The following is a 21,876-nucleotide window of genomic DNA, read 5'->3' on the forward strand; positions in this document are numbered from 1 at the left end:
GAGCAAGCACCGCATAAGTGTCAATTATTATTCTGAATATATTTTAGCCCTATTTCATTACCTCTTCTCCCACCAGCATACGTCCACCCCATTCTGCAGATGGGAGGTCTGTGGCTCAGAACAAGGTAACCTCTCTTCAAACGATGCCACAACCTACGTGTAGCGGACCTGCCTGCTGCGGGGAAGACGGAGATTCCAGCTTTGAAGGACCTCGTCCCCAGGGGTCCTGTCCCGCTCACGCGCTGCCTGTCGGAACCTTTTAGCGTCTCCCTTCTGTTTCCAGCCGGGCGCGCTCGCGCAGCAGCGCCGGAGCTGGAAGTTACTTCCGGCGGCCACACCCCAAAGCTGAGTGTCTCCATTTTGGCCGCGCAGGTGGAGACTCGACGAGATCCCGCGGAGTAGCGGAGCGGAGTCAGCAGAACTGTGAGGGCCGAATCGGCTCACCGCACATTCTCCCTTCCTTCCTCCGCCCGCAGAAGCCGGGGGCTCTCATGGCGGGCTTGGAGGTACTGTTCGCGTCGGCGGCGCCGGCCATCACCTGCGCGCAGGACGCGCTCGTCTGCTTCCTGCACTGGGAGGTGGTCACGCATGGCTACTACGGCTTGGGTGCCGGCGACCAGGTACGCCACGGAGCCGGCCCGGGGCCAGTGTGGAGGGGGTGAGGTGTCTTCTGCCCAAACCCAGAGGACCGGAGGCTCTGTCCAAAGTGCCTGACCTTCCCTCCTCCCAGGTCTGGGTCCTACGAGTCATGACACCACTGGTACCTTTAGTCTACCGGTCGGGGAGGTGCTCTATTGTCCCAGCCTAGCTGGCACAGCACGATTTGAAAACCCAAGGACAGAAACTCGCTGCAGCACAGGCTGGCAGTCTCCGAGGCCGGGATTGTGCGGATCTGGCAGCGAGACAGGGGTTACTCTCCTGAGTACTCCTCACCTACCTGAACTCCGTCAAGCTCCTTCCCACGCTGCTGGGTGGGGTGGGGCTGTACCCAGTACTACCTTCCTCATACTGTAGTCGAGCGCCCACCAGATATCTGGATCCAGGCACAGGTATGGGGGGACTCAGCTCCAGTCAAGATCCCCTAGAGCTCAGACCCCCTTCACGCTTTACTGAAGGGCCTGGTGCAGCCCACTGACCGTTATGGTCTTCACTCAGGCTCCGGGGGAACAACCACCTCCCACACACGTACAGACATGCACTCTGGGTGTAGGGCCAAGTAAGTTTCCTCCCCAGCAGCTGTCCCTGCAGGACCAGCCCCTCCTGCTCTCCCATCCTCAGGCTCTGCCTCTTACAGCAGGGGGCCCTGTGGTCATCCCCACAGAGCCCCAGGACTGCCGGGCCCAGCCGGCCTCACTAATTCATTGCCGTAGCATTCTCCCATCTTCCCTGCCCCTTCCCTGTGACTCTCCCCTGTGACTCTCCCCCTATACATCGTTGTACACACCAGCTTCGTGTGAAAACTGGGCCTGGGCCCCTTACTGCCCCTTCATTTCCCTTCTGCTCCATCCGAGAAAATATCCTCCCATACACATGCTCAGGACTCTCTGCCTGCCCCTCACTGTCACTCTCTTCTCACTCTCAGAACCTAGACCAGCTCTGGGGAGCAGGGCGCTTCACTCCTTTCATCTTACAGTGAGATTTTAACCTCACTCTCATTTCTAACTGCTTTAGTTCTCAAATTCCCTAATCCTTTTTTAGTTTCTCAGATATACATCCAGAGTCCTAACTTTTCCTCTTCTGACACAGAGCTTTAGGGATCCCTCCTCAGACACAGTTTACACATCCTGGGCTTCTAGAGCCAGGTTCGCCCCCCCCCACCCTCACTGCTCCATTTCTCTGTCCCTTAGAACTCGTGACCAAGACTATCACACCCCCTCATGCTTTACCCTCACCAACAGGAATAAGCAACACAAGAACTGTCATGGATTTCTGGCTCTTTTTTCCCCTCCTCAGACCTCAGGTGTCTCACTGGGACCCCAGATACACACAGTAAACTTCTCCACCACCACCTCCAGGCTTACGGGAAAAGAAGGACCAGCGTTATACACAGACACAGAGACACACACACACACACACACAACACACCCTGGAAGCAGGAACCATTCTCCCTCCCAGATGCCTTTGTTCCTGGCCTTTCTGTTCACCTTTTGCTTCCTTCCACTTACCTTGCCTTTCAACATTTCAGACCTTGGGATCAGGTAGAGGCAGGGCCCAGAATCATGAGTGTCAGGTTTCCACTTTCAGTATGTGATCACCCCAAAAGAAACCTTACGTCTCCTCGCTTGCCTCATTCCAGCTTTCTAATCTTTAACAGCTCTTTCACTTGCCCCAGGCATTTCATTTCACCTTTTCCTGGGACATTCTCCCAGAAAGCTGATGCGTAGGATGGTGCAGGGGACAATGGAATTGGAGAGGGGGTAAGACTTGTTCCTGACCTTGGGGCTCCCCTATAGGCTCTCACCGCCGCCCCCCCACCCCTCCCTGCCCCTTGCCCTGTCCTTCAGATCTAACAGGTTTGCGCTGCTTTCTCCCCTCCTCATATACCTCACTCTCTGTATTTTACTCTCAGCTAGCTACTGCTGCCCTGACACACTGTTAGAACCTCTCCCCCCAGGAACAGGAACTTGTTACGGAGCGCCTGTGTGACTCCCTTCTCTTTTCCCCTTCCACACACACATATCAACACTGCAGATCTGCTCCCACCACTCGTCCCTTCACAGATCCTGTCAGCAACTCTGTCTGAGTCACTTTGACAGCTTAGGGACATCAGTTCATGTAGGTCATTGCCTCCTCCTAACTGGCACCATCCCCTTGCCATGTACTCCAGGCTTCCAAATTTTCAGAAAGAACACAATCTCATTTCAATCCTGGTCTAAAAAAATAAATAAGAGATACTTAACTGAATCCCAAAGGTCTTATCTAATTCCACTCTGTTTATGATGCCACATGTCAAGTTCATGCAAGCCAGAAAAAGATGCTGGCTCCAGACATCTTAGGGGAGGCCCAGGGGAGTGCGGATGGGGGTTTAGAAGGCATTGCCCACTGTCCATCTGTCCACCCCAGTGCTAAATCAAGCATGTTCCCCCGCGGGGTGGGGGGATGGGCATTTGTTCTGTGCACTAGAGCGTGGTGTGTTTTTGCTTCTCTCTGCTCCTTAAGTGCCACTGGAGTTCAGGTTGCACTTGTCCTCCTCTCACTTCTGCTGAGTTTACTTTCATTCAGAGTAGAAACCTTTTGGAGGCACATCTTTCCTATTAGTTTATTTAAGAGAGGTTTTAGTTTTTCAGCGTGGGGCCAGCAGTCTCAGCTGAGACCAGTAGTGTTTGCCAAGTTCAGAGGAAGTTATGTTGCCTCTCCAGCCACCTCCTGCTTCCCACCCTTCTGGGGGTGATAAGAGAGAGAGGAAGGTCCTGAAATTGTGTGCTTGATCATTTAATATGTTGACAGTTAAATAGAAAGCTAAATTGTCTGCTTTTCTCTTTGGTTTTGTGTCCTCTGGTACAGGGGAATTGTGTACATAAAACTTGATTAGAAGAGCAATACATCTTCAATAAAAAATTCAATATTTGAATTTGGATTTCTTTCTTGAAGTCAGCACCGCTCCTCATAAGAGCTTTACAGCTGTGTCAGGTGGTTTAAGTAGCAAGGGAATAGAGATGGCCATAGACTTAATTTTGAGAATATTGTTTTCTGTTGTAGGAATCTAAAGATTATGACAAAAGAGAGAAAATGCCCCACATGATCTTCCTTGGGTGCATTTTAGCCCAGGGACACTGGAATGAACTCATGGCCATTAAAGAATGCTTCCAGCCCCAGGATTTTGCCTAAGGGGACAACTATCTTTACTTTTGGGGGGCCAGTCTGGGGGACCTGGCTGGGAAAAATCTCCAGCCATAGCGTGGGCAATCAGGAGCTCTGAATGCCAAACCCAGCTCTGCACTTGACTTACCATGACCTTGGGCAGTTTTCAGCCCCCCTTAGATTTTTTTTCATCCCAACGAGTTTACACAACCATGTACTTTGGCTGCTTTCCAATCGTAGCTCTTTGGGAGGTCTGATATTTGATGTCCTGCTCTAGAGGGCAGTTGAATGCCATGTTTGGCTTGATATCACCAAGGCCAGTCTCTTTCAGTCCCACCTGTTTTCCCATATCAGGGCAGCCCTTGAGCGGGGGAGCATTGGTTCCACTGCAGTGAGAGGTATCAGCCTCACCAGGCCCTAGGATTCTCTCTTGCTCTGGAAGCCTGAGGTTATGGGAGAGTGAGCAGGCTGAATTATTTATACTCCAAGAAGAAATTCTGGTGGGTTGAATGCTGTACGTGGAGGTATAAATATAAATTCAAAGGCCCTTGATAGAACAAAGACAAGGCATGTCATCAAATTCTTGGCTTCCAAAGTAAACGTTAAATCCAGGACACTAAACATGTAATAGGAAATTTACCCAGTTGAGGGTGAGGGGATAGTTTCTCTTTCTCTTAGCAGAGTGGGCTGATTAGTTTCACTTTTGTTTTCTGTCACTCTCATTTCTCTGCTTCAGGCCTGTGAGTTTCCTTGTCATTTAGCCAGGTTTGAAACCATGCCAGTTGCAATGTCTTGAATTTTATTTGGGACCACTTTCCCAGTTTGATTCCTGAGCCCCAGAGGTGACCAAAGCGGAGAGGCCCACGATCTCCATTCTTGGCCTTCCGTTGTCCTTGGTGAGGTGTGAGGTCTGTGTTGCTGGATCTTTGTCTTTTGTTGTTGTTTCTCATCTTTGGTCCCACTCCCCCCCACCGTAGTCTCATGAATACAGATCTTCCCAGTCCACTTGCTGCGTGTTTAGCTGTAGAACTATGCATCTATGAAAACAATATATAGATTTTTGGTGTGTTTTTAAATTTTTTGCATAAATGGTACCTGGCTGTAAATCTCATTTTAAAAAAACTTTTCTTTGTCACATTGTTTACTTTTATCTATAATACTGCAATTAGATCTAGTTTGTTCCTTCTAACTGCTACACAGTATTCCACTGTGAACATATTTTGCATTTTAACTCCCGTTTGGTTCCTCCAACAGGGTTGTGATGAAGATCCCTTGTCATAATCCCTGTGCCTCTGTGCACAGAATTTCTTCCAGGAGTGAAGGTTTTGGGTCACAGGGTGTCGGCTTATCTAATTGCACTGAATATTACCAGATTGCTCTCCAAAGGGGCTGTAAGAGTGTGAACGGCCACCAGCAGCACCTGGAGGTTGCCATTCTCCCCACACCCACACAAACACTGGCAAAAAAATAGAAAAATAGATAACAGCAGTCTGATGGGTGGATCCTGGTATCTCATATTTCAACCTACGTGTGTCTGAGTGCTAGTAAAGTTGAATAGTCCTTTATACACTGTTAACTGCTCTTATCTTTTGCTTGTTCATACCTTTTTCAAGTGGGTTCCCAATTTTTATTGTTCGTTTTCCAGGCATTCTCTTTTTGTACTAGTTATTAATTCTTTTCTTTTGCAGCCACGGCACATAGCTCATCCTAGCCCGTGACTGCCTGTTAACTTTGTCTGTAGTATCTGTTGTTGATCTGGAGCTTTAAATTATGAGCAGTGTCAAAGGCAGCACTTTTTTTCTTTTGTGGACTCATTTAAGAAATCTTTCCCCACCTGGAAATCACTGTATTAGTTTTTACTATAGAGGTAGTTTGAGAACTATTTCTCAAACGTTAGTATGTAAAAAGAAAGTCCTAGGATTTTTTTTTTTAAAGAAATGAGGCCATCACAACTCACAGTGATGCATTTTTACACCCATTAGGTTGGCAAAAATGTTTTAATTGGACAATAGCAATGTTGCTGACCACGTGGAACAAGAACTCTCATACATTGCTCATGGGAGTGTGAATCCATACTTCTTTTGAAAACAAGTTGACTTTATCTTATAAATTAAAAGTTCTTCCCCTAGAGATACTCTACAGGAGTTCATCCATATGTGTACTAGGAGATGTGTACAAGAGTGTTCATAGCAACATTGTTTATAATAGCAAAACAAATAAACTGGAAGCACTCCAAATATCCATCAACAAGTGAGTGTGTAACTTGCAGCATATTCATGCAATGATGGGCTATATGGCTGTGAACTGTATAGCAAAAATGGAACGCTGTACAGTGAGTCAGCTATTAAGTGTATTGACATGGATGAATCTCAAAACAATATTGATTGAAAACGGCAGATGATAAAAGTGATGCTATTTATATAAAATTCAAAAACATTTGAAACAATATATTTTTAGGATTTGTGTATAGTAACACAACTATAAGGAAAAGTAAAGAAATTTTAAAAACAGCCTAGTGATTACCCATGAGGGAGGAGGAGGGAGATTCATCGGGGATACGCTACTCAAGGCTTGAGCAGAACTGGCCACGTTCTGTTTCTTAAGCTGGCTGTAGATACATAGGTGTCCATTTTATAATTCTTTTTTTATCTTGTACGTGTGCTATATTTTGTTTGTATGAAAGTTGTTCATAATTTTTGTTAAGACACTACAGTAGTCTGGAGAGGTGTACATTAGGATCTGTAGTTTTAGTCAACACTTCTGTGATCCCTTTGCAGATGGCCTGAATTCCAAACTTCGAGAAACACTGTCTTAGAATTTCACAGTATCCCTTTAGGTGACTGACCTTATTCTTGACAGGGGGGTAGAGAAGAGATTGTTAAACCAAGGCTACAGATTCTTGACAGGTTCCAGTGCTGTGTCACAAAGGCAGTCAGATATGAGGGAGGATCACTAGAGCAGGAGTCCAGAGACCCCAGACCTCTAACTTGCTGTAGGACCTTGGACATTTTACTTCTCCTGACCTCCATGTCTTCATCAGTGAAGTGAGGGAGTGGGATTAGATTATCTGTAAGGTCCTTTTTAGATCTGAGGTCATGATCTTTCACCCCTCATCTCTGGTGTCTTCTCAGCCGGGTCCCAATGATAAGAAATCAGAACTGCTGCCAGCGGAATGGAACAACAATAAAGACCTGTATGTCCTCCGGTATGAGTCAAAGGATGGGTCCAGAAAGCTCCTTGTGAAGGCTGTCACTGTGGAGAACAGCATGATCATCAATGTGCTGGTGAGTCCCTAGGACACAGAGGGGTCTGCTGATGGGAGTAGACCTTGGGATCACCTTTTTGAAACCCATTTAAGAACCCTCAATGTTCGTGAAGCCTTTACTCAGTGATCCTACTTCCAGAACTTTATTTTGAGGCGAGGACTCTAAATGTAGAAATGCTTTGTGTTCAGAGATGTTCCCTGCCTATTACTGTAAGAGGAGGGACTTTCCATCACAGAGGAATAGTTAAGTAAATTAAGGTAAATCCATTCAGGGACAGCTTGGGAGAAAAAAGCTTATTGTAGCCCTGGGGGCTACTTTTAGTTCTTTAGGTAAGCTTAGCTTTCTGCTGCCTTGGAGCCTGTATACCTCTTGTTTCCTATGCTGGAAAGCTCTTCCTCTGTACCATTGCCGCCTCACACAGATACACACCCTCCACCCTTCCTTTAGCCTGACTGACTCCTTCTTGTTTTTCACTTACTCAAAAAGTTCAGTCCTGACTACTTACTCTCGTCTGCCAGAAAAATCTAAATTATGCCTCTGCTTCATCATTTTATTTTCCTGCCTGGTACTTAACACAGTCTGTAATTAGTGTACTTATTTACGCTTTGGTGTAATATTTGTATTCTACCACTATAGCAGAATATTCTGTAGTCTATGTAATATAGACTATAAGCACCCTGAGGGCAGTGACTCTTTTTTTAAGTTTAGCCTGGTTGTCTGTATTTATACAAAAGTATCATGCAGTCTGTATTGTGCTGCACTTTGCCTTTTTTCCCTCAATATGTTTTGGAGGTCTTTACATGGGAATGCATATAGCTATACCTTATTCATTTTAGCCACTGTATAGTATTCCATAATACCATGATTTGTTTATCCCTCTCCCTTTTTTAAAAAAAAAATTATTTATTTATTTATTTATTTATTTATTTATGGCTGTGTTGGGTCTTCGTTTCTGTGCGAGGGTTTTCTCTAGCTGCGGCAAGCAGGGGCCACTCTTCATCACGGTGCGCGGGCCTCTCACTACCGCGGCCTCTCTTGTTGCGGAGCACAGGCTCCAGACGCGCAGGTTCAGTAATTGTGGCTCACGGGCCCAGCTGCTCCATGGCATGTGAGATCTTCCCAGACCAGGGCTGGAACCCGTGTCCCCTGCATTGGCAGGCAGATTCTCAACCACTGCGCCACCAGGGAAGCCCTATCCCTCTCCCTTTTGATGAACGTTTAGATTTTGTATCACACAGTGTTCTTAGTTATAAACAACAGAATCCCCTCAGGTTTGTTTAAACAGTGAGGTTTATTAAAAGAACTGGGGTAACTCACTGAATTGTCGGGAGGGCTGGAGAAACAGTTTCAAGGCTGGGCTTCCAGGGCATTGCTCCAAACCATGCCATGGAAACCACTGCTGCTGCCACCACCCCAGGGCATTAGGTACTGGCTGACTGCCAACCCAGGTGCCCCTTCTCAGGAGCCACTGATGTTGTGACCCTTGCTGCTACCCTCGATAGCAAGACGTCTGCCCCTTACTCAGCCTGTTTATCCATGGTGCTCACCTCCAAGTTGAAGTTGTGCATCCATTTGGCACCTCAGTTCCATGCCTGTGTCCAAGCTGCAAAAGAGCCTGGGAAGTAGGTTTTTCTGGGCTCTGCCTCAGAAAGGCATTATTCCTAGATCAGAGAAGTCCCCAAGCATGAGAAATGTATTTCATCTATTACAAACAGTCCTTATATATGTCTCTTTGTGCCCATATGTATTTCTTTAGGTTGAGTAATTAAGTTGTTCCTCTCCCCCCTCGCCCCGCCACTTACTCATTAGACCAGAAATACCCCAGTCTCTCATTTTCTATTTTCATTTTTCTAGGAACATGGCTCACAGCAAGTGTCAGACTTGACCCTGAACTTGAATGATTATATCGATTCAGAACACCTGGTGGACTTCCACAGGTATTTCTAAGGGTTGGCCTTTCCCTGGGAAAAAGAAGAGAGAACCAGTGGCCAGATATAAGGAATGGACTTGAGGTGTCAGAGAATGGAGGAAGGTTAACAGAAGGATCTTTCTCTCTTGGGCACAGTCACTTCTCATTTCTCTTTTCTGTTTATTTGAAGAGAAGATTCACGTGGGAAATGCCACTTGAAATAAAATGATGCAATCAAGAGTCCACAAGTCTACAGGGTGGAGATGGGGCCTAGCCAGGGGAGTCAGTCGGAGTGAGTTCCTAGGAGGAAAAAGTGTACCTAATCTGGTACACTCCATCCCCCAATTTTTAAAATAGACTTTATTTTTTACAGCAGTTTTAGGTTCACAGCAAAATTGAGCGGTAAGTGCAGAGAGTTTCCTTGAACCTCCCCCCTGCCCCGCACTCTCACAGTCCACCAGAGTAGTGCATTTGTTACAGTTGATGAACCTACGCTGGCACACATTATCACCCAGGTTCCATTCTTGGTGGTGTTGGAATGTGTTTACTTTTGTAAGAAACTGCCAAACTGTCTTCCAAAGTGGTTGTACCATTTTGCATTCCCACCAGCAATGAATGAGAGTTCCCTGTTGCTCCACATCCTTGTCAGTGTTTCAGATTTTGGCCATTCTAATAGGTGTGTAGTGGTATCTCATTTTTGTTTTAATTTGCAGTTCCCTGATGACATATGATGTTGAGCATCTTTTCATATGCTTATTTGCCATCTGTATATCTTCTTTAGTGAGGTGTCCAGGTCTTTGGCCCATTTTTTAATCGAGTTGTTTTCTTATGGTTGAGTTTTAGGAGTTCTTTGTATATTTTGGATAACAGTCATTAATCATATATGTGTTTTGCAAGTATTTTCTTCGAGTCTGACTTGTCTTGACTTTTTATTTTGAAATTTGCAACCCCACAGAAAAGAGGGTTTGCAAAAATACTAACAATGAACACCCATATACCCATTACCTAGGTTCACCAATTTTTAACATTTTGCCACTTCTGCTTAGTTTTTCTGTATGCTTTTTTGTTCTTGAACCATCTGAGAACTATTTCCGGACTTTATAAACCTTAACCCCTAAATATTTCATCATGTATCTCCTTGTTCTTACACAGACACCCTCCTGTTAATCACAATCAGGAAATGTAGGATTGATGCATTAATGTCATTTAATACACAGTCCATGTTCAGATTTCTGTAGTCATCCCAGCAGTGTCCTTTTTAGCTAGTCTTTTGGTTTTAGGTTTGAGGTATTTTTTTTCTTATCCAACCAAATATCACACATTGCATTTATTTTCATGTCTTTTCAATTACTTTTCAACTAGAACAGTTTCCTAGACTTTTGTTGTTCTTAGCATTGGTATTTTTGAAGACTTGAGGTCAGTTGTTGTGTAGAACATTCAGAGTGTTTCCTCATCATTTGATTCAGGTTGAACATTTTCAACAAGAACACTATGTAAGGGAAGCTGTGTTCTCCTAAGTGTTTTACATCAGGCACGTGACATCTATCTTATTGTTGATTTTGTTCAGTTTGATCATTTGGTTATGACAGTATCTGCCACCTTTCTCTCCAGTAAAGGCATCTGTTTTCCTTTGTGTTTAATAAGTGATCTGTGGTATTGTATTAGCAGACTGAATATTCTGCCTCCCAACAGTCTTTTACCCAGTGGTTTTAGCATCTGTTGATGATTCTTGCATGAATCAACTATTACTGTGATGATTATAAAACAGTAATTTTCTATGTTTATAATCCTTTCTACATTTATTAGTTAGATTTTTTAATTAAAAGCTTTCTGTTCTCTGTCCCCCTTATTTTTAATTAAAAAAATTTTTAAATTTATTTTTGGCTGCGTTGGGTCTTCATTGCTGCACGTGAGCTTTCTCTAGTTGAGGCGAGCAGGGGCTACTCTTCGTTGCGGTGCGCGGGCTTCTCATTGCGGTGGCTTCTCTTGTTGCAGAGCATGGGCTCTAGGCACGCGGGCTTCTGTAGTTGTGGCGCACGGGCTTAGTTGCTCCGCGGCATGTGGGATCTTCCCGGACCAAGGCTCGAACCCACGTCACTTGCATTGGCAGGTGGATTCTTAACCGCTTCGCCACCGGGGAAGTCCCTATTTTTAGTTCGTAAAATATCAAAATAGACTCCTGGGTTATTTTTTATTCAAAGTTATATTCCATTTCTGTCATTCTTTGAATGCTCAACTTGTTCCAGAGTTGACCAGTAGGAATTCTCTCAAGCTACTTCACCTGTCTTTTTGACATGTCACCATGTCAGAGCGTTTTCACACTTCCTGGCACAGTAAGGTGTTCTGCCCTCACCTTGTACTTTACTTGCCCCTGCCTTGAAACCAGGGATTTTTCTAAGGAAACATGATTTCTTTTGGTGGGTAATAGTTTCCAAAATCTGGGCCCTGAGTGTGCTCATTAATATGAAGAATGTCATTGCTTTCAGGCTTTTTTAGGGAAATGAGCTAGGAAACTTTCCTGGAGTTTTTTTTTTTTTTTTTTCCTTAACATTTCAAACTGATACTTTTATTTTTAATCTAACACTGCAGGATTTGTGTTCTCTTATTCTGTACTTGTAACTCCCTTCTGTGTTGAGAACCCTGATGCCCAACAGCCTTAAAATACTTACTCATTTGTTTGATTCTAAAATACACACAGATAGTTTTTGAACTGCTACATCAGTGCCGACCAAGAACAGATCTACTAAGTAAAGTCACAAATACAATTTCTTTCCAGTTCTTTTTGTCCTTTGACCGTGTGCCACTGAGCATGTATATCGTCAGAGTATTGTGTTCAAAATGTACTTAGATTTAATGCTTGTTTGTCCATCAGTGTAATGAAATTATCTGTTTGATAGATAGTTGGGCCCATTTGTTTCCATGTTATTCCATTTCGGGGACTTTATCCCCATCCTCATTGACCTCTTCAGGGTTTTGGCGGAAGCCTGGCATCACTATAAATTCAGTCATGAGAACTGCCTAGAAACCCTGTTGGATTTAATTGCATCTAATCAGCGATAACCATCTTGAACCCACTCCACTTCTCCCAGACTTCAGACAACCTGCCCGCATCATTCTGGCCACCCCTCTTTGTCTCCATCCTTCTTTCACGCATCCTCTATGTGAGGAGGTCCCAACTTCCACTCCTGGTCATCACCCTCCAGTCAGTTTCCCACACAGCAGTTGGACCAACGTTTTTAAAACACAGATCAGGTTATGATTAAAAGTCTTGCTTGAAATCCCTCAGTGATACCACCTCACACACGTTAGGATGGCTACTATCAAAAAAACAAAATAACAACTATTAGTAAGGATGTGGAGAAATTGGAACCCTTGTACACTGTTGGTGAAAATGTAAAATGGTACAGCAACTATGAAAAATGGTGTGGTGGTTCCTCAGAAAATTAATTACCATATGATCCAGCAATTCCACTTCTAGACATATACCCAGTAGAACTGAAAGCAGGGTCTCAAAGAGATAATTGTGCACCCACGTTCATAGAAGTGTTTTTCATAGTAGCCAAAAGGTGGAAGCAGTGTAAGTGCCCATGAATACCTAGGACAGATGAACGGATAAACAAATTGTGGTATATACAGACAATGGAATATTACTCAGGAAGGAAATGCTAACAAATGCTTCAGCATGGATAAACCTTGAGGACATTGTGCTAAGCAAAATAAGCCAATCACAAGACAAATTCTATATGATTCTACGTATATGAGGTACCTAGAATAGTCAAACTCATAGAGACAGAAAGTAAGATAGTGGTTGCCAGGGATTGGAAGAGGGGAGAATAGAGAATTATTGTTTAATGGGTACAGAGTTTCAGTTTTGTAAGAGGAAGCGTTTTGAAGATAGGTGGTGGTGGTGATAGCACAACAACGTGAATATACTTAATACTGCTGAACCGTACACTTAAACTGGTTACAGTGTTGGTAAATTTTTTACAAATTAAATCTAAAAAAGAAACCCCAAACCCTTCAGTGAGTGTTCATTTCTCCAAGGATGAAGAACAGAATCCTTGGTGAGGCCTAAAGCCTAGGGCCCAGCCCCTCTAACCTCATCCTGTGCCACTTCCCACTTAGTTCCTGTGTCTCAGCTGTGGTGCCGTGTGCCTCCTCCCTCTTCAGAGCTCTCCCCTTGGCCGAGAGTGCTCTCCCCAGCCGCTTCCCACAGCCAACTGCTCTTCTTCCTTCAGTTCCCATTTAAACATCAGCTCCTCAGAGAAGCCTCCCCTGCTCCCCCCATGTTTGAACCTTTTAAGCATTTAATAAGTGGGTATTTTATGATTAACTGCCTACTAGCCTGTGATCTCCTTAAGGGCAGGATCTGGGTCTTTTTCACACAGTAGACAAAGGAATGAAGGAGTGAAGTGAGGCCAGGCCTGGCCTTGGCAGAGCTGCTCTTCTGGGTGCTGCCCACACCGTGACCCTACCTCACCCCTTAAGAGGGTAAAGGGAAGGACACGGGGAGTGTGGCCTCTCCCTTGACTTTTTCATTCTGGAATTCCATTGGGAGAGAAATTGACAAAACCTCTGGAAAAACCCAGGCCTGTACACCAGGCTGTTCATGCTCCTTAGAGCATTTAGTCCCCTCAGCAATACTGAGAGAGAAACGATGATAATATCTCCATTTTGCTTTTTTAAAATAACATTTGTTGTTGGAGTTTTGTGTGTGTTTGGGGGTGGGTGTGTTTTGATTGCTGTACAATGACATAGTAGGACTACCTCCGAGTGTTCTGAGAATGAGAAGAGATGTCAGCACAGAGTGCTTAGTGCTGGGCCCAGCCCTTCATGAATATGCAAACGAAAGAAATCTGATCACAAGGAATCATCTCCATGGAAACTGAGGCTCAGAGAGCTGGGGTCTGGATCTCTCTCCTGATCATAAGGCCCTCCCTCTCTCCTCTGCCTTTCTGGCAGCAGCACTGAGCTGCCTGCTTCTGGCCCCCTTCCACCATCTGGCCCTCCTTGTTAGGTCGTCATGGCATGTCATGTCTTTTCTAGGTAGAAATCTGTGCCCCTAGTTGAGTAAACTGGTTTGCTAAGGAGTATAAACCTGTTCCTTTCTGTCATGCCTCTACTATGTTAGGATGACAGGCTGTCTTTTGCTACTACCAAAATGGCAGTTCTCCTAAGGCTTAGAAATCATGCGAGAACTTCTCCTTTGGGAGTCAGTAGTTTTTTAATCAGACCTGAGTTCTACAGGTAAACCTTTTGCATAGGGAGATCAGAGGGCTTCCACCTGTATCACACACAGCTCATCTTACTGAAAGGAAAGAGGAGTTAGATTTATCCCCGCTACCCAACTTGGTCAGGGAAGCAGCATGGTGTACAAAGTTCTGTGTTCTAAGTAGGAACCTGATCTTTGTAGGGATGTATGGACCACAGGCCCTTAGAACTTCTAAACCATTGCAGGTGTTACACTTTTTAGTCATGGAACTCTTTATTCAAGCACGCGTAATATTCCATTGTCCGTATTTACCATATTTTGTTTATCCGTTCATCTATCCTAGGTATTCGTGGCCACTTACGTTGCTTCCACCTTTTGGCTATTTTGAATAATGCTTCTTTGAACATGGGTGTACAATTATCTCTTCATGTTCTTTAGGATTCTGGAGGAAAGAGTAGGGACAGCAAATGGAGGTCCTTGTGCCCTATCCACTTGGCTTTCTCCATTGCCCTTCCTGGGCCCCCTTGCATGCCAGGGAAGCCCTGAAACCACTGATCTAGTCTAATCTCAGTGATTTTATGGTTATGTAATAAGTGATTTTTTAATTAAACTTTTTATTTTGAGATAACTGTAGACTTACATGCAGTTGTAAGTTGTAAGGTATAATACAGAGAGACTTGTATCCTTTATACATTTTACCTTTATACATTTCATCTCAATTATAACATTGTATAAAACTACCTTAAATATTACAGTGAGGATATTGACATTGATACACTGACAGTATTTGCATCACCACAAGTATCCTTCCTGATGCTTTTTATAGCCACACCCGCTCCCCCTCCCCACCCCTAACCCCCTGGCCACCATCATTTATTCTCCATTTCTAAAATTTTGTCTTTTTTTTTTTTTTTTAATTTTTATTGGAGTATAGTTGATTTACAATGTTGTGTTAGTTTTAAGTGTACAGCAAAGTGAATCAGTTATACATATATATATATACCACTCTGTTTTAGATTCTTTTCCATATAGGTCATTACAGAATATTGAGTAGAGTTCCCTGTGCTATATAGTAGGTCCTTATTAGTTATCTATTTTACATGTAGTCGTGTGTATACATCAATCCCAATCTCCCAATTTATCCCTCCCCCCTCCCCCAATAACCATAAGTTTGTTTTCTACATCTGTGACTCTACTTCTGTTTTGTAGATAAGTTCATTTGTACCATTTTTTTAGATTCCACATATAAGTGATATCGTATGATATTTGCCTTTGTCTGACTCACTTCACTCAGTATGACAATCTCTAGGTCCATCCATGTTGCTGCAAATGGCATTATTTCATTCTTTTTTATGGCTGAGTAATATTCTATTGTATATGTGTGCCACATCTTCTTTATCCATTCCTCTGTCGATGGACATTTAGGTTGCTTCCATGTCCTGGCTATTGTAAATAGTGCTGCAATGAACATAGGGGTGCATGTATCTTTTTGAGTTATGGTTTTCTCTGGATATATACCCACAGAGGGATTGCTGGATCATATGGTAGCTCTATTTTTAGTTTTTTAAGGAAGTTTCATACTGTTCTTCATAGTGGCTATACCAATTTACATTCCCACCAACAGCGTAGGAGGGTTCCCTTTTCTCCACACCCTTTCCAGCATTTATTGTTTGTAGATTTTTTGATGATGGCCATTCTGACTCTTGTGAGGGGATAACCTCACTGTACTTTTGATTTGTGTTTTTGTAATGATTAGTGATGTTGAGCATCTCTTCATGTGCTTTTTAGCCATCTGTATGTCTTCTTTGGAGAAATGTCTGTTTAGATCTTCCACCCGTTTTTTGATTTTTGATTTTTTTTGTTTTGTTTTTTTTTTGATATTGACCTGCATGAGCTGTTTGTATACTTTGGAGATTAAACCCTTGGTGGTCTATTCATTTGCAAATATTTTCTCCCATTCTGAGGGTTGTCTTTTTGTTTTGTTTATGATTCCTTTGCTGTGGAAAAGCTTTTAAGTTTAATTAGGTCCTACTTGTTTATTTTTGTTTTTATTTTTATTACTCTAGGAGGTGGATCAAAAAAGATCTTGCTGCAGTTTATGTCAGAGTGTGTTCTGCCTATGTTTTCCTCTAAGAGTTTTATAGTATCCGGCCTTACATTTAGATCTTTATTCCATTTTGAGTTTTTGTTTTCGTGTATGGTGTTAGGGAGTGTTCAAAAATTTTATGTAAATGGAATCATACAGTATGTAACTTTTGGGATTGGCCTTTCTCACTCGGCATAATACCCTTGTGATCCATCTGAGTTGTTGCATGCATCAATGGTTTGTCCCTTTGTCTTGCTGAGTAGTATTTCATGGTATGGTAGGCATGGCATTTCACAGTTTGTTTAACCATTCACTAGTTGAAGGACATCTGAGTTGTTTCATTTTTTGCTGTTACAAATAAAAGTGCTATGAACATACATGTACAGGCTTTTGTGTGGACATATTTATTTCTCTACAGTAATGCCAAGAGTTCAATGTTAATTGCATGTTTAGTTTTTTAAGAAACTGCCAAACAGTTTTCCATAGTGTCTGTACCATTTTACATATCCACCACCAGTGTATGAGTGCTAGTTTCTCTGTATCTTCACCAGTTTCTGGTGTTATCACTATTTTTCATTTTAGTTATTCTGATGTATAGTAGTATTTCATTGTGGTTTCAATTTGCATTTCCCTGATGGCTAGTGACAGTTCCTTGTATATTTCAGATGCAATTCCTTTGTTGGATCTTGGTTTATAAATGTTTTCTCCCAGCCTGTAGTTTGTTTTTTCATTCACTTAACAAGGTCTTTTGCAAAGCATAAGTTTTTAATTGATAATAGCTATTTGATAAATTTTTGCTTTTATGGATCAAGCTTTTGCCATCAAGTGTAAGAACCCTTTGCCTAGTTCTAGATCTCAAAGCTTTCCTCCTATTTTTTTTTCTAAACATTTTATAGTTTTATGTTTTACATTTAAGTCTGTGGTCTATTTTAAAGTAATTTTTGTATAAGTTGTGTGGTTTAGGGAGAGGTTCATTTTCTTGCCTATGGATGTCCAGTTGCTCCAACACCATTTGTCATTGAATTGCTTTTGCAACTGTGTCAAAAATCAGTTGTCTGTACTTGTGTTGGTTTATTTCTGGGTTCTCTTTTTTTTCTCCCATTGATCTTTATGTCTGTTCTTCTGCCAGTGTCACACAGTATCTGTTATTGTAACTATGTATCAGTAGTACACCTGAATATTGAGTAGAGTGATTCAAGATCGCCCACTTTTTCTTTGTCAAGGTGGTTTTCACTATTCTTGAGTCTGTGCCTTTCTGTATAAACTTTAGAGTAAACTTCTCTTTGTCCATAAAAAACCTTGCTGGGATTTTGATAGGATTTGCATTAAACTTACAGATCATTTAACCTAAAATGGGAAAAATTGACATTTTTACTATGAATGTGGTATGTCTCTCCATTTATTTAGGTCTTGCTCTGTTTCTTTCATCATCATTTTATAATTTTCAACATATAGGTCCTGGACATGTTTTTTGTTCTTTTGGGGTGTGAGAGGTGATTATAAATGGTGTTCCGTTCTTGGTTTTGATTTTCAAATGTCCATTGTTAGTATATAGAAATGCAGTTTATTTTTGTGTGTCGATCTTATATCCTGTCACCTTGCTGAATTCGTAGTGTTCTTGGAGGGGTTTATTTGGTAAATTCCTTGGGAATTTCAAGATAGACGGGCATGTCATCTGCAAATAGGAGCAGTTTCATTCCTTGTTTTCTAATCTGTGTGCATTTTCTTTTTCTTGCCTTACTGAAGTGGCTGGAACTTCCAGTATTATGTTAAATAAGAGTGGTTAGAGAGAACATCCTTACCTTGTTCCCAGTCTTAAAGACAAAGTACTCAGTCTTTCATTACTAAGTATATTGTTAGCTGTAGTTTTTTTGTAGATGCTCTGTATCATGTTGAGGAAGTTCTCTTCTGTTCCTGGTTGTTGAGAGTTTTTATCATGAATGGATTTATCATGTTGGATTTTGTCAAATACCTTTTCTGTATCAATTGATATAACCATATCATTTTTCTTAGCTTATTGATATAGTAGGGATTTGTAACTATTGAACCAGCCTTGCGTACATACAATAAATCCTATGGTATGTAATTCTTTTATATATTTTTGAATTTAATTTGTTAATATTTTGTTGAGCATTTTTGCATCCAAGTTCATGGGAAATAGTGGTCTGTAGTTTTCTTTTTTTTGTACTGTCTTTGTCTGGATTTGATATCAGCATAATACTGGCCTCATAAAAATGAATTGGGAAATGTTCCCTTCTCTTGTATTTTCTGGAAGTGACTGTAAATTGGTGTTAATTCTTTAAATGTTTGGAAGGCTTCTCCACTGAAATCATCTGGACCTGGATATTTCTTTTGGGGGGTGCTTAAGTATGAATTGTGTTACTTTAATAGAACTATTCAGATTATCTATTTCATTTTGCCTAAATTGTTACAGTTCGTGGTTTTTGAAGAATTAGTCTATTCTAAGTTGTTCAATTATGTTGTTATTAGTATTCTTTTATCCTGTCAATGGCAACAGATTTGTATAATATCCCATTGCATTCTTGATATTGGTGATATGTGTCTTTTCTCTTTTTATATCTGTTGCTCTTGCTGGAAGTTTATCAATTTTGTTCATTTTTTGAAAGAACCAGCTTTTTGTTTTTTTAATTTTCTCTTGTTTTTCTGTTTTCTCGTTTATTTATTTATTTATTTATTTTTCTGGGAGGTGCCTGTAAATCTGCATTTCTAATGGGCTTCTAAGCGATGCTGATCCTGCTAGTGTGGGGACCATGCTTTTTTTTTTTTAAAAAAACAACAGCTCCTGTTTATTTTTTTATTTTTATTTATTTATTTATTTATGGCTGTGTTGGGTCTTCGTTTCTGTGCGAGGGCTTTCTCTAGTTGCGGCAAGTGGGGGCCACTCTTCATCGCGGTGCGCGGGCCTGTCACTATCGTGGCCTCTCTTGTTGCGGAGCACAGGCTCCAGACGCGCAGGCTCAGTAGTTGTGGCTCACGGGCCTAGTTGCTCCGCGGCATGTGGGATCCTCCCAGACCAGGGCTCGAACCCGTGTCCCCTGCATTGGCAGGCAGATTCTCAACCACTGCGCCACCAGGGAAGCCCCTCATTTATTTATTTTTATTCTTTATTATTTCCTTATTTCTGCTTGCTTTTGGTTTAATTTGCTCTTCTTTTTCTAGCTTCTTGAGGTTAGAATTTAAATTGTTGATTTCTTTCCTTTTTTCCAGTGTAAACATTTAGTGCTATAAAGTTTCCTCTCAACACTGTTTAGCTATAATCTCACATAATTTAATATGTTGTACTTTTATTATTATTCAGTACTTTGTATTTTTTTTCAAGACTTCCTCTTTGATCCATGGATTATCTAGAATTGTATTGCTTAACGCCATGTATTTAGAGACTTCCTTCCAGTTTTGATGCTTAGTATGATTCCGTATGGTCAAAGAACATACTCTGTATGATTTCAGTTTTTTTTTTTACATTTATGAGGTTTGCTTTTTTTTTAACTTACTTTTTATTGATATATAGTTGAATTACAATGTTGTGTTAATAACTGCTGTACAGTAAAGTGATTCAGTTATACATGTACATACATTCTTTGTCATATTCTTTTCCATTATGGTTTATCACAGGATATTGAATGTAGTTCCCTGTGCTATACAGTAGGACCTTGTTTATTCATTTTATATATACTAGTTTGCATCTGTTAATCCAAACTCCCAATCCAATCCTCTCCCACCCCCCTCCCCCTTGGCAACCACCAGTCTGCTCTCTATGTCCCTGATTTATAAGGTTTGCTTTTTGACCCCGGATATGGCTCATTTTAAAACACCAGATTTTTAGGAACTCTGTGGAGTCCTGCCCACTCCCTGTTACCTCAGTCTGCCTCAACACTTCAGCTATAGCTCACATTGCTTGTCTCTCACCAGCAGAGAAAAGAGGCCTAGAGCAGCCTTCCAAGGGCCCCTGAGTTAGTGACAGAATTGGACATTAAGCCCTGAGAGCCCTGCCTACTTGGACCAGGAACCTGGTTCATCCTCCCCATGGAGCCTTTGCCTTCCATGACCCTTCCCATGACATGTGATGAACACACAATGAGGCTGAGGGTGGGGTGGGGTGGGGTGGGGTGGGGTGGGCAGGGCACAGAGGAGTAGCCAGTCTAGGCCCTGTGCCCCTACACTCTCACCGCTTTTTAATGGGGTGGTAAGCGAGGAGGGGCAACTCAGATGCCTAAGAAGCTTAGGCCCAAACCTCGGAGACAACGCCAGGCTGTTACCCGCCTCACCCAGGTCCGCCGGGCGGCCCATTCCTACCCTTGCAAACAGTCCAAGCGTGACGCCAAGAGCTATCAGGGCCACCGCCGCCATTGCCGCTGCCGCCGCCGCCAAAATACTGTACGCAGGGTTGCCAACCAGGTGCAAGCAGTTGACACCTCGTCTCCTTCCCGCAGGGTCTACAAGAAGAGTGAGGAACTTCGGTCTCGTCTTGTGTCTGGGATCATCACACCTATCCATGAGCATTGGGTCAAGGCTAGCGTAAGTCCCCACCAGGAGTTGCCCCCTGCCACTGCCAGAGAGGTGGACCCACTCCGGATTCACCCACACCACCCACATACCAGCCGGCAGCCTCCCTGGTGAGTACAGAGCCCACAGTGGCAGCCCCTTCCTCTGCAGAAGGATTCTAACCATGACCATCTTGCCACTTGACCCCCCTCTGGCCTCCATGTGTCTTCAATAGAATTGTCAGAGTCTTGGTATGTGGAGATAGAAAGTGGAGATGTAAGTGGAGCAGTGAGTTCTTGTACTGCTACTAGTCACCCCAACAACCCAGCATCCTAAGGCTGCCTGCCTCCTTTCTAGAGGCCACACACAGCCTCTGAGTCTGCCCAAGGGTCAGTGCCTCTGAGGTGTGTGTGCAGCCCTGCAGAGTTGCTGCCCAGGTAGTTCAGTTTTTTATTCCAGAGCTCTTTGTCTGTGCAGGACCCTGGACCAGGCTTTTGGGGAAAATGCGAAGATGTAGAAATACTGGAAGTTCCTGGAGGAAATATGTTCCCAATGTTCCCTTTCTTTGCCTTTCACTTCGTTGTAGTCCCCTGATCTCTTTTACAACTTGAAAACTTTTCCAAAACAGCATGAGGTATAAGCAAGTCATATACAAGGTCTTTGCAGATTAGGATGGCAGCACTTAGGACTGGAGGTTTCTGCTCTGAGGGAGAAGACAAGGACCAGGGACACCTTAGTCTCTAGTTGAGATGGCACGTCCCAGTTTGGAGTCCACAGTGTGGTAGTAATGGTGGGGTTGGCGGGGTTGTGGAGAGGGCTCACTGTGCGGCCATAATAAGCACTCAGTAAGTGTTAGCTGCCGTTGTTAAAAGTGACTCTGTTTTGCAATGATATACGTTTGGTTAGTTAAATAAATAGGAAATTTGTTTAATTACTATAATAAGTAATAATTGGCAAGTCTCTGGCAATCCTTGGAAATATTGGGTTCTGTGGGGAGAGTGGAGGATAATAAAAAGTGGTTGAAAGGTTGGGAACAGCTTGTCTGATCTAACCTCTTTATTTAAGATGACCTGCCTAAGGTCACCAGCCACTAATAAAG

At 42.8% G+C, this 21,876-nt stretch overlaps 1 protein-coding gene across 1 annotated transcript in view; it reads left to right on the plus strand.

The window, feature by feature from the left end:
• Positions 1–324: 324 nt before the first annotated feature.
• PSMF1 (proteasome inhibitor subunit 1) overlaps positions 325–21,876 on the plus strand; it is a 46,667-nt gene continuing 25,115 nt past the window's right edge. The window contains exons 1-4 of the mRNA XM_068524170.1: positions 325–620; positions 6,933–7,085; positions 8,922–9,004; positions 20,726–20,908. Of these exons, the coding sequence (XP_068380271.1) occupies positions 492–620; positions 6,933–7,085; positions 8,922–9,004; positions 20,726–20,908 (548 nt within the window). The 5' untranslated portion in view covers positions 325–491. The remainder of the gene's footprint in view (positions 621–6,932; positions 7,086–8,921; positions 9,005–20,725; positions 20,909–21,876) is intronic.

The sequence above is a fragment of the Eschrichtius robustus genome, chromosome 16, assembly GCF_028021215.1.
Source record: "Eschrichtius robustus isolate mEscRob2 chromosome 16, mEscRob2.pri, whole genome shotgun sequence".
NCBI lineage: Eukaryota > Metazoa > Chordata > Mammalia > Artiodactyla > Eschrichtiidae > Eschrichtius > Eschrichtius robustus.